Raw genomic sequence first — 13,319 nt, forward strand, 5'->3', positions numbered from 1 at the left:
GAAGTCGTCATCTAGGTTATTCCCACCTAGTTTATTTCATGTATTGATTTCGACTGCTAATTTTATACGTATTCAAGTTATAAAGGATTTCCTCAGTACCCAGGCTATACACCATAGGCTATTTGTGTAGTAATGAACTATATATTTGTAACCGAATTGCTTAATTACTCGTTGTTTTAAAGGTAAACTTAATATAAAATATAAGACTCAGGTGTAAACAATGTTTTCTACATCTAGCCTATGCATGAAGATTACGTAATAAAAGGACGTGGGCTTTGTCTCTATCTAGTGGCTAGACATGACAGTGCATAACATAGCCTACATGAGAGCTTAAAGTTCTTGTATGCAAAATAGCTAGTTTTTAACGATGTGTTAAATGATAAGCCTCGGGGAAACTCTCAAATGTGTATTGTAATATTATATTAGCATACAGCAGATCAATACAACGTTCGAGAAAACAAATGCGTCGAGCTGGAGCCAGTTTCTGCCATATGTGTCATACGAAACTGCCAAAAATTGCACATTTTAAGTAGGCTAAGCTAGTCAGCAATCAGCACTGAGGTAAAGTTGGTTATTAGAAAATAGAAAAATGATTTATTGAGGTAAAGTTAGGTTTATATTCCTACATTCAAACTTGCAGTTTTGATGATAGTAGAGGGGGTCTGATCTACTACTAGCAAGGTGTGCCTAATAAAGTGGCCGATTAGGTATTAAAACCATAGTTCATCCAAAAATAAAATTCTGTCATCATTAAGTCTCCGTTTACTTGTTCCAAAAAGTGGTCTATAATTTTAAGGTGGTTTTGAAGGCAGAAGGGATCAAACCTGCTGCAAATGTGGCCCGATATAGTGTCAGATTAATTATTAAAGTGATAATTTGCCCAAAAAATGAAAGTTCTGTCATCATTTAGTCTCCGTTTACTTGTTTTAGACTTGTTTGAGCTTCTTTCTTCTGTTGAACACTTACGAAGATATCTTGAAGCAAACTGGTAACCGGTAACCATTGACTTCCATCGTATTAGTTTTTCCTATGCATGTCAATGGTTTTTAGCTTTGTTCGAAATGTCTTCAGAAATATTTAGAACCACTTTAGGGTGAGTAAAGAGTGTTTAATAGTGAGTAAATTTACATTTTCAGGCGAACTATCATCCAAGGCAGTTTTGATAGTAAAAGGGATCTGACCAACTACTAGCAAGGTGTGCCTTATAAAGTGGCCGATTAGGTATTAAAACTAAAGTTCACCCAGAAATAAAACTCTGTCATCATTAAGTCTCTGTTTACTTGTTCCAAAATGGTTTGAGTTTCTTTATTCTGTTGAAGATATTTTGAAGCAAGTTGGAAACCGGTAACCATTGACTTCTATAGTATTTGTTTTTTTTCCCTACTACATATCAATGAGTTTTAGATTTCTTCAAAATATCTTCATAAAGGTTTGAAACCGCTTGAGGGTGAGTAAATAGTGTGTAGTGGTAAGTACATTTGTTAGTGGTCTATCATTTTAAGGTGGTTTTGAAGGCAGATGGGATCAAACCTGCTGCAAATGTGGTCCGATATAGTGTCAGATTAATTATTATTATTATTAAGTGATAATTTGCCAAAAAAAAATGAAAGTTCTGTCATCGTTTAGTCTCCGTTTACTTGTTCCAAAATAAGTTTCTTTCCTCTGTTGAACACTTACGAAGACATCTTGAAGCAAACTGGAAACTGGTAACCATTGATAGTAGAACGGATCTGACCTATTACTAGCAAGGTGTGCCTAATAAAGTGGCCGATTAGGTATTAAAACCATAGTTCACCCAAACATAAAATTCTGTCATCATTAAGTCTCTGTTTACTTGTTCCAAAATGGTTTGAGTTTCTTTCTTCTGTTGAAGACAAAGATATTTTGAAGCAAGTTGGAAACCGGTAACCATTGACTTCTATAGTATTTTTTTTCCCTACTACATATCAATGAGTTTTAGATTTCTTCAAAATATCTTCATAAAGGTTTGAAACCGCTTGAGGGTGAGTAAATAGTGTGTAGTAGTAAGTACATTTGTTAGCGGTCTATCATTTTAAGGTGGTTTTGAAGGCAGAAGGGATCAAACCTGCTGCAAATGTGGCCCGATATAGTGTCAGATTAATTATTAAAAGTTATAATTTGCCCAAAAAATGAAAGTTCTGTCATCGTTTAGTCTCCGTTTACTTGTTCCAAAATGGTTTCTTTCTTTTGTTGAAGACTTACGAAGACATCTTGAAGCAAACCGGAAACCGGTAACCATTGACTTCCATAGTATTAGTTTTTTCTATGCATGTCAATAGTTAATAGCTTTCTTCAAAATGTCTTCAGAAATGTTTGGAACCACTTTAGGGTGAGTAAAGAGTGTTTAATAGCGAGTAAATTTACATTTTCAGGTGAACTATCATCCAAGGCAGTTTTGATAGTAGAAGGGATCTGACCAACTACTAGCAAGGTGTGCCTTATAAAGTGGCCGATTAGGTATTAAAACCATAGTTCACCCAAAAAAAAAAAAAACTCTTGTCATCATTTAGTCTCCGTTTACTTGTTCCAAAATGGTTTGAGTTTCTTTATTCTGTTGAAGACAAAAGAAGATATTTTGAAGCAAGTTGGAAACCGGTAACCATTGACTTCTATAGTATTTTTTTCCCTACTACATATCAATAAGTTTTAGATTTCTTCAAAATATCTTCATAAAGGTTTAAAACCGCTTGAGGGTGAATGAATAGTGTGTAGTAGTAAGTACATTTTTTAGTGGTCTATCATTTTAAGGTGGTTTTGAAGGCAGAAGGGATCAAACCTGCTGCAAATGTGGCCCGATATAGTGTCAGATTAATTATTAAAGTGATAATTTGCCCAAAAAATGAAAGTTCTGTCATCATTTAGTCTCCGTTTACTTGTTTCAAAATGGTTCCTTTCTTCTGTTGAACACTTACGAAGACATCTTGAAGCAAACCGGAAACCGGTAACCATTGACTTCCATAGTATTAGTTTTTTCTATGCATGTCAATGGTTTTTAGCTTTGTTCAAAATGTCTTCAGAAATGTTTGGAACCACTTTACGGTGAGTAAAGAGTGTTTAATAGTGAGTAAATTTACATTTACGACTTCCAAAGTATTAATTTTACCTACTATTAGAGTCAATAGTTACCGTTTTTTTTTAGCTTTCTTCAAAATATCTTCGTTTGAGTTCAACAGAAGAAAGGAACTCAATTGAAACCACTTGATGTTCATTTTTGGGTGAACTATCCCTTTAACATCTGGCAGTAAACAAAATACAGTCATTAAGGAAACAAATCAGGCCAGTTTTCCAGTGTTGTTTTATTATTATTTGTAATCTGTCTACTTCACATAGATCAGACAGCCACTGAATCAGAGTCTCTATCAGACAAAGTTGTCGGAAGAATGGGAAACCGCGCACAGCACAGTTCTGCTTCCTATATCAGTGAACGCTGCACATATGTCATTCATACAGTGCATATGGAAACATGTACAAATCAACCTGGTCTAGAGATACAAACAGCTCTGAAAAGAAAAAGAAAAACACAGTAAGTCTTTGCTAAGTTACGGTTTGCAGGTGAACAGAAATCAACCCGAACACTTTCAAAAAAATATATAAAATAAATAAAACGGTTGTTTTGTGATTGTTGCTTGGATACGGTTGTCATGATAGCCACAGCACAGAAATGACGTCAAAACCTCATAGCACAGAATCTGATGCACTGAGTGAGATACGCTCACCGGCCACTTTATTAGGTACACCTTACTGGTACCGGGTCGGACCCCTTTAACTCCCTTAATCCTTCATGGCATAGATTCAACAAGTTACTGGAAATATTCCTCAGAGATTTTGCTCCATATTGACGTGATAGCATCACACAGTTGCAGGAGATTTGTCGGCTGCACATCCATGTTGAGATTCTCCCATTTCACAACATACCAAAGGTGCTCTATTGGATTGAGATCTGGTGATTGTGGAGGCCATTTGAGTACAGTGAACTCATTATCATGTTTAAGAAACAAGTCTGAGATGCTTCACGCTTTATGACATGGTGCGTTCATCAGCGCATCAGAAGATGGAGACACTGTGGTCATAAAGGGATGGACATGATCAGCAACAATACTCGGGTAGGCTGTGGTGTTGACACGATGCTCAATTGGTACTAATGAGCTCAAAGTGTGCCAAGAAAATATCCCCCACACCACTACACCACCACCACCAGCCTGAGCCATTGATACAAGGCAGGATGGATCCATGCTTTCATGTTATTCACACCAAATTCTGACCCGACCATCCAAATGTCACAGCATAAATGGAGACTCATCAGAGCAGGCAACATTTTTCCAATCTTCTATTGTCCAGTTTTGGTGAGCCTGTGTGAGTTGTAGCCTGATTTTCCTGTTCTTAGCTGACAGTTGTGGCACCCGGTGTGGTCTTCAGCTGCTGTAGCACATCTGCCTTAAGGTTGGACTTGTTGTGTGTTCAGAGATGCTCTTCTGCAGACCTCGGTTGTAACAAGTAGTTATTTAAGTTACTGTTGCCTTTCTATCAGCTGGAACCAGTCTGGCCATTCTCCTGACATCAGCAAGGCATTTGCACCCACAGAACTGCCGCTCACTGGATATTTTCTCTTCTTCAGATCATTCTCTGTAAACCCCAGAGATGGTTGTGCGTGAAAATCCCAGTAGATCAGCAGTTTCTGAAATACTCAGACCAGCCATCTGGCACCAATAACCATGCCACGTTCAAATTCACTGAAATCAGCTTTCTTCCCCAATCTTATGCTCGGTTTGATATGCAGCAGATCGTCTTGACCATGTTTTAATGCCTGAATGCGTTGATTTGCTGCCATGTGATTGGCTGATTAGAAATTTCCATTAACGAGCAGTTGGACAGGTGTACCTAATAAAGTGGCCGGTGAGTGTATAAACGTTAAAATAGACTATAGGACAATCTTTGCTTTGTCTGAATCACAAATGCCAAATCTCTAACAATATCAACATGTTTTTTTTTTTTGCTAATTTAAATCTTTGGTCAGATACATCATGAGAAGTCAGTGTGTATTAATAAACGATCAGGCTGAAAGTTCAACAGCCAAGCTGAAAGTTTTCACATGGGTGGTCCTCCCACCCTCCTCCACCCCCAATAAATGAATTCTCTCGAAGTTCAATAAACACAAGGCATTCATATACACTTACAAACATACAGTACAGTGAACATGATTGTGACAGTGATTTCATTTGCTTCTCTTCAATCTGTTCCAAAATACCAAACCATGAGCAACCAATTCATCACACATAGTGGAAAAAAAAAGTCAAATCATATTGCAGAACACACACTCAACACCCAATACAGATGCACTCTAATGCCAAAAAGAAAGATTTCTGGAAGGTTTAACAGTGAATAAAGCAGTAAATACCTCAACTGTTCAACGATCTCATGTTCTGGAATAAAAACGCCAGCTTCAAACACTGCGCAGAGCAACACTAAAGTTGGATTTGAAAGATCCACAGCAAAAAACTTCAGATCACATTACTGCAGATGCTCTTCTGGGAAATTAAAAAAAACAAAACAGATCATACATTCATTATTACAATACCACACGGTTTGTAGCTGGAATATGATCATATGTCCCCACCAGCAATATGCCAGCAAACACATTCTTATAGATTGATATATACAGTGAAAGTCAGAATAGTTAGCCCTCCAAAATGATTAGCCTCTGTGCATATTTTCCCAAATTTCTATTTCAAGAGTTCACACTTAGCTGATGATTGATTATAAAGGTTGTTTGGCATGCTGTCCCGAGAGAGCCCTGAGCTCATAAGATCCTCGAGCCTGGGGCTCCCTCCCATTGCAAGGCGAGAGGGGAGTTTGAGCTTAGGTAGAACTCGAGAACTCCCCTGCTGTAGTAGCTAATGAACAGATAGTGAGTGCTCTTCAGAGATAACTACTTACTAGGAGCATGTCTATGGTGCTGATTTGAATTAGTCAATTAACCTAAGATGCATGTTTTTGGATGGTGGGAGGAAACCGGGGAACCCGGGGGAAACCCATGTGAGCACGGGGAGAACGTGGTAGGTTGGCGTCCAGGAGGCATGTGAAACAGATGCCTGAGCCACCTCAGCTGACTTCTCTCAATGTGGAGGAGCAGCGGCTCTACTCCGAGCTCCTTACCCTATCTATAAGGGTGCGCCCTGTCACCCTGTGAAGGAAACTCATTTCGGCTGCTTGTATCCGAGATCTTGTCCTTTCAGTCATGACCATAGGTGAGAGTAGGAACGTCGATTGACAGGTAAATCGAGAGCTTTGCCTTTCGGCTCAGCTCCTTCTTTACCACAACAGATCGGTACATCGACCGCATTACTGCTGCCACTGCACCAGTCCACCTATCGATCTCACGTTCCATCTAATAATATTGACCTTAAATTATTATTTTTTTAAATTAAAAACTGCTTTTAATCTAGCCGAACTAAAACAAATCAGACTTTATCCAGAAGAAAAAATATTATCGGAAATCCAGTGACAAATGTCTTGCTCAGTTAAGCATCATTTGGTAAATATTTAAAAAACAAAATTCGCAGGAGGACGAATAATTTTGACTTCAACTGTATATATCAGGCTTTCTTTTCTACAACGCCCGGTCATAAAGTGCCACATCTCTTCACATCATGAGATTTTTTTTACAATGACTTCTGTCTGCATAAAAAGGGAATTTTTGCATTTTATATATTATATATAAATAAATTCTACTATGCTATAAATACTACATTTGGTTTAGGCTGGAGCATGTATGCATGTATTTATGCTCTATAAGAAAAAAAAGTTAATAATCTCCCATAAGGTAAATTCAACGCTTTAAAAAGAATGGGCTATTGGCGTAAAATTAAAAAAACCTCACTTCAGACTAGGGCTGGGCGATATGGCAAAAATGCAATCTCAATTTATTTTGTTTTTCCATATTGAACGATAACGATGTATATATTTCAACATTAGTTGTTAATGCTTCCAGATTTAAAAGAGTATCCCAACAATGACTGAAGCCACAAAAATCAGAGGGTCCATTAAATAGGATGAACTATTTTTTGTGGCCGATAAATTTGGGTTGGGTGTCTGTAATATCAACACACTTCTAGATTCCCATTGTTGCACATTTCTGCTGTGTGATTGGCTGTTAGATCAATATAGAGTAAAAAAGTCCAGAGCTTTTCATTGTTATCGACATAAATTTGATCAGGGTTCGATATAATATCGTTTATCGGCCCAGCCCTACTTCAGACCAAAAGAACGAAAAAATAAACAACAACAACAATAATAAAACAGGAATGGTGCCTCAGCAGGGAAATAGTGAATATGTGCATGGGGCCAATCCGAGCCAAGATGGCCTTTTTTTTTTTTCAACCATTGGGCTTTCTGAAGCCAGGCGGATGTGTAAACAGACACCCAGTGGACTGAGCTGCTGGGCAAGAAAAAGGCAGTTTGGCTTCATGTGCCGGGAGGAAGACACAAGACTGAGTGGAATGATTTAACACACTTTACAATCACCAAAGTAGACACAGATCAAAATACGTCAAACGCACTCGCTCGCACTGTCGCGTCTCAAACGCGCCACACATAATTATAAACTCTTTCGGTCTAGAGCTCTGATAAGTGTTCTATGTGTATAAATTAACAATAAATATCTGCAATGACCTCTATATATATTGAAATATATATATATATTAATTTCATATATTTTTCTACATCTTCAAATAAATCAAGAGATATCACAGTTTAGTAATAATAATAAAAAAAAACTAACATCGTTCCATCTTCCTAGCTGCGATGTCCCTTTTCTATGGCGGCCGACCTTAACATGCTGCAATTTAAGAAAGCACATACAATTAGAATAAATACCATCACTTTGACAGCATACGTGTTGCAAATTCTCACATTGCAAACAAATTAAGCAAAAACTTTGCATTTTCTCGCAACACATGCAAATAGTGTCTCGAAGTGCAAGTGTTCCAAAACACTGCACCGAAGCATGATCGGAAACACCTAGGTCACGTGACTAAAGTGATTCGAAACACACAGGTCATGTGACTAAAGTGATATGAAACAACCAGGTCACATGACTAAAGTGTTTCGAAACACATAGGTCACGTGACTAAAGTAATTCTAGACATTCAGGTCAAGTGACTAAAGTAATTCGAAACACTGACGTCACGTGACTTAAGTGATTATGTGACTAAAGTGATCATGTGACTAAAGCAATTCAAAATACCCATGACCTGGATGTTTTGAAACACTTTAGTCATGTGACCTGGATGTTTCGAAATGCTTTAGTCACGTGACCTGGGTGTTTCGAATCGCTTCAGTCACATGAATAAAGCATGTTGAAACATCCAGGTCACATGACTAAAGTGTTTCAAACCATCAAGGTCGCATAACTAAAGTGATTCGAGACACCCAGGTCTCGGGACTAATGCATTTTGAAACACCGACGTTACTTGACTACAGTGATTCGAAACACTCAGTTCACGTGACTAAAGCGATTTGAAACACCCAGTCGCATGACTAAAGCGTTTCGAAACACCCAGATCACGTGACTAAAGCGTTTCGAAATATCCAGGTCATGTGACTTAAGTGATTCGAGACATCTAGGTCAAGTGACTAAAGTGATTCGAAACACTGACGTCACGTGACTTAAGTGATTCGAAATACCCAGATCATGTGACTAAAGTGATTCAAAACACCCATGACCTGGATGTTTCGAAACACTTTAGTCATGTGACCTGAATGTTTCGAAATGCTTTTGTCACGTGACCTGGGTGTTTCGAATTGCTTCAGTCACATGAATAAAGCATTTTGAAACGTCCAGGTCACATGACTAAAGTGTTTCAAAACATCAAGGTCGCATAACTAAAGCGATTCGAGACACCCAGTTCTCGTGACTAATGCATTTTAAAACACCGACGTTACTTGACTAAGGTGTTTCGAAACACCCAGGTCATGTGACTACAGCGATTCGAAACACCCAGTTCACGTGACTAAAGCAACTTGAAAAACCCAGGTCATGTGACTAAAGCGATTTGAAACACCCAGGTCATGTAACTAAAGCAATTCAAAACACCCAGGTCATGTGGTTAAAGCGATTCGAAACACCCAGGTCACATGGTTAAAGTGATTAGAAACACTCAGGTCACGTGGTTAAAGCGACTGAAAACACCCAAATCATGTGACTACAGCGATAACTAATATAACTACATCACCCTGGATTCAAACCCATTGTTAGCATGCTAGTCAAGAACTCTCACCACTTTACTAAATCACTTTTAAATGTCAACTCTACAACATTGGGTATAATTCCTCAATTTGCATAATATTTTTTGTGCTAAAGCTGTTTCAGAGCAATACATAAAATTACCACTAGATGTCATCATAGAGAAGGGTTTCGAAACGTTTTGAAGATTCGACACATTTGCTTCGACTGTTTCAGTGTTTCATGAAGCCTCGCTCTGCCCACCACAAGCAAATAGCACAGAACACGACGGAAATGTTTCAGGGGACCCAAAATCTTGACGGACCCAGCTATTTATGGTTATTTAAGCTAACAGTATACAAAAGGGAATGGTGTAATGAGGATGTTAAAATGAACCAAAAAAATCACCTTTCAAAGATCACCTGAGCCAATAGTCACGGCACAACAAACAAATCCAAGCCAGGTCCGTCACGTTTTTGGGTCCCCCTATTCCTTTGTGTTTCATGCTATTTGCATGTGTTGTGAGAAAACGCAGCATGTATTCTTATTTTGTTTGGGTTGTGAGGATTTGCAATATGTATGCTGTCAGACGATGATCTTTTTTTAATTTTGCTCACGTTTTTTTTAACGTGCTTTCTTAAATGGCAGCATGTTAAGCTCTTTCAGCCACTGTACTTTTCACAGTCTTTCTCAGGTGCAAAAAACAAAACACTTCCATATAATGGTAAACGCTTCACAGAAACTTAAGGTCTTGTAGAACCTAATAAAATCATCTAGAGCAGAATTATCAAGGAAACCAGCCTTGAATTTACAGCATGATTGATTTGAGTGTGAAAAAACCTCTTACAAACGAGAAAAGGGACAGAGCAGCTCTATCAAATCAAGCTAAAACGATAAATCCCTCGTTCCTTGTACCAATAAAACGCACTTCAAAAGAAAGCAGGGGTCAAAAAATAGAAAGCATGCTCTTCGTTTTCCCAGCACGATCTGCTTCATTCTCGTACAGCGACAACCTGAAGGAAAGCCGTCCCACAGATGTGTAGACTGTCCACTTGGATCGGCTGATGGCAGTTTCTGATGCGTCTCCATCAAATATCTCTTTTTGTTTGGTATGCATAGTCAAACACGCATATTTGGGCCCTTTTTCGCCTTTCATTCGCATACGTGGCTCTACATTGCACAGCGCGCCCTGGTGGCCTGGAGGGTAAGTGTCAGTAATATCGACTCCTTTTCTGGTCAGACTCGGAGTTGTATTCTCGCAGACCCACACCCTTCTGTAGGCTCAGTAAGGAGTCCTTCATCTGCGTGGACACAAATGCGTACACTTAAAAAGATTACTTTTGTTGCTTGTTCAAACTACATAATTCAAATGAGTTGAAACAACAAAATTCTTAAGTTTTTTTTTTTTACCAATCTACAATACTTTATCACGTATGCAGACGTGTAATATACCATACCTGATCCAATAACAATACTGAGGATTTGATGATTTCTCTCCATTTCTGCAGCTCGGCGTCGTGGTATCGCTGCTGGGACTCCAAGAGTTGTGCCCATTCCATCTGTGTCTGTGGCAGTTTACTGCTAAAATGCAGGATAGATGGGAAGACAGATGGGAAGAAAACCATTTAGTCCATTTGGTGATGTTTTGTATAGAAAGTGAGTTTAGGAAAGTGATTAGAAACATTAGGCATGGGCCGGTATAAGATTCTGACAGTATGATAACCTTGGATAGAAATATCACCGTTTCACGGTATCACGGTATTGTGATTACTGCTCTAAAATATATATATTTTAAATGTCTAGGTAAAAGAACAAAACTTTTTTTCTCTTTTGAACACAATATATTTTATTTTAAGAGACATTTAAAATATTTTGGAGCAGTAAACATGTCAGGCTAAATAATTATAATGAAATCATTGACTTCTGCCGTCTTCATTAGTTTCAAAAACACAGATTTCTTCACATTTTAAAATGGCATCATTGGATATCTTTTCTGCTGGAGATACTGTAGTCCTAAAAATATGTAAATAAAAATCTTACATTTACCGTAGGAATGGTATAGCATAAAATGTTGATGGTTTTTAAACCTTGACTTTTCAAACCGCGGTATACCCAGTGGCGTAGCGCAAAATGCGGAGGCCGCCCTGCAGGGATCACTGACGGGGCCCCCTGATGGGTGGGTGGGGGACGGGGGTGGACAACGCGGGGAAGCGATCACAAATTGAGGAGCGGGGTGAAGCGACAACTCGGGGAAGCCTTCACAAACTGAGGAGCGATCACAAACTAAGGAGTGGGAAAGGGGGCGTGATGGAGCGACAACATGGGGAAACCTTCACAAACTGAGGAGCGATCACAAACTAAGGAATGGGAAAGGGGGTGGGGTGGAGGGACAACGCGGGGAAGCCTTTACAAACTGAGGAGCGATCACAAACTAAGGAATGGGAAAGGGGGTGGGGTGGAGGGACAACGCGGGGAAGCCTTCACAAACTGAGGAGCGATCACAAACTAAGGAATGGGAAAGGGGGTGGGGTGGAGAGACAACACGGGGAAGCCTTTACAAACTGAGGAGCGATCACAAACTAAGGAGCGGGAAAGGGGGCGGGATGGAGCGACAACGCGGGGAAGCCTTCACAAACTGAGGAGCGGGGAAGGGGGCGGAGTGGAGCGACAACACGGGGAAGCCTTCACAAACTAAGGAGCGATCACAAACTAAGGAGCGGGGAAGGGGGCGGGGTGGAGGGACAACGCGGGCAAGTCTTCACAAACTGAGGAGCGTTCAGAAACCGAAAGTGGCGAGAGCGTCAAAGTAGCAGAAGTCATTCATTTTCAGTGAGAACCGGCGGCGTGAAACAGCGCGGCGCGTCTTCTCCAGTGTGGCCGTCGAGGAGAATTGAAATCAAGTTAACTTTATGGTATGGGCTATGACACGATTTGGCGCCAAGCAATCAGAATGAAGTAGTCCACCGCTTGACAAGTGTTCAGAGAACACAGACCTGTGAACTTTGGTTCCGACCACAGTTGTTCCCAAGAGAGTTTGATTATTGCGGTTGCCGGATTTTTAATTATTGAAAATCGCAACGACGCGGGGCCCCTTAATACCTGCGGGCCCAACCACTACGCCACTGGATATACCTTGAAATCGGTCATCGTCCCATGTCTAAAAAAACATAACTGACTCAATATCATGGTAGTTTGGGGTGAGGGGTGAGGTCATTCATTCATTTTCCTTCGGCTTAGTCCCTTATTTATCAGGGGTCACCACAAGTGAGTGAACAGCCAACTTTTTCAGCATGTTTTACATCGGGATGCCCTTCCAGCCGCAACCCAGTACTGAAAAACACCCAAACTCTTTCACATTCTTACTAACACTCATACACTACACCCAATTTAGTACATGTGTTGTGTACCTCTCATGTAAGCGTAAGCCCTGCCAGCTGGTGAGGCTCTGTGCAGAATACTCCAGCATCCAGAGTTTATAAAACAGCATCACATTCAGAAACACCAGTAGCACCAGACTGCCGGGAGACAATAAACATACACATGATCTTAGAGCACACGGACACACTCAGCAGAGGAAAACACAACATAAATGCTGGATGAATAGGGTGGGAGTGATTGTATAGATGAGGAGGTCTAGAAAATGTTACATCGTGACGTACATTTGCTGCATTCCATTCAAAGTCAATCCTGAGATATTCCTACAAATGTCTAGACCAGACGTGCCCAAACTTGGTCGTGGAGGGCTGGTGTCCTGCAGATTTTAGCTCCAACTTTCCTCAACACACCTGCACGGATGTTTCTAAAAAGCTCAGTAAGAGCTTGAATAGCTACCTTCCTTCAGGACCGAGTTTGGGCACCCTTGGTCTAAACCAGGGGTCACCAATCTCGTTAGTGGAGGTGCAATGCCCTGCAGGTTTTAGCTCCAACTTGGCTCAACAGACCTGCCTGGGTGTTTCAAGAATATCTAGTAAGACCTTGATTAGCTGGTTCAGGTGTGTTCGATTAGGGCTGGAGCTGAAATATTCAGGACACCGGCCCTCCAGGACCGAGTTTGGGCACCCTTGGTCTAGACTGCATA

General features: G+C 40.0%; 1 protein-coding gene and 1 long non-coding RNA gene across 41 annotated transcripts in view; both read right to left on the reverse strand.

Moving 5' to 3' along the window:
* Positions 1 to 3,299: 3,299 nt before the first annotated feature.
* Positions 3,300 to 7,529, reverse strand: LOC141378682 (uncharacterized). Its single transcript, XR_012393883.1, has 2 exons — positions 5,417 to 7,529; positions 3,300 to 3,521 (listed from the first exon to the last, which is right to left on the reverse strand). It is a non-coding gene; the product is annotated as an uncharacterized lncRNA (long non-coding RNA).
* A 1,951-nt stretch (positions 7,530 to 9,480) lies between these two features.
* gramd1bb (GRAM domain containing 1Bb) overlaps positions 9,481 to 13,319 on the reverse strand; it is a 242,619-nt gene continuing 238,780 nt past the window's right edge. For 32 of the 40 annotated variants that reach the window (XM_073929687.1, XM_073929690.1, XM_073929689.1 and 29 more), the window contains 3 exons: positions 12,649 to 12,756; positions 10,699 to 10,822; positions 9,481 to 10,542 (listed from right to left, as the gene is read on the reverse strand). In XM_073929687.1, the coding sequence (XP_073785788.1) occupies positions 10,453 to 10,542; positions 10,699 to 10,822; positions 12,649 to 12,756 (322 nt within the window). In that variant the 3' untranslated portion in view covers positions 9,481 to 10,452. The remainder of the gene's footprint in view (positions 10,543 to 10,698; positions 10,823 to 12,648; positions 12,757 to 13,319) is intronic. The other 8 variants (XM_073929691.1, XM_021467918.3, XM_021467917.3 and 5 more) reach the window with 1 other exon arrangement.

The sequence above is a fragment of the Danio rerio genome, chromosome 18, assembly GCF_049306965.1.
Source record: "Danio rerio strain Tuebingen ecotype United States chromosome 18, GRCz12tu, whole genome shotgun sequence".
Classification (NCBI taxonomy): domain Eukaryota; kingdom Metazoa; phylum Chordata; class Actinopteri; order Cypriniformes; family Danionidae; genus Danio; species Danio rerio.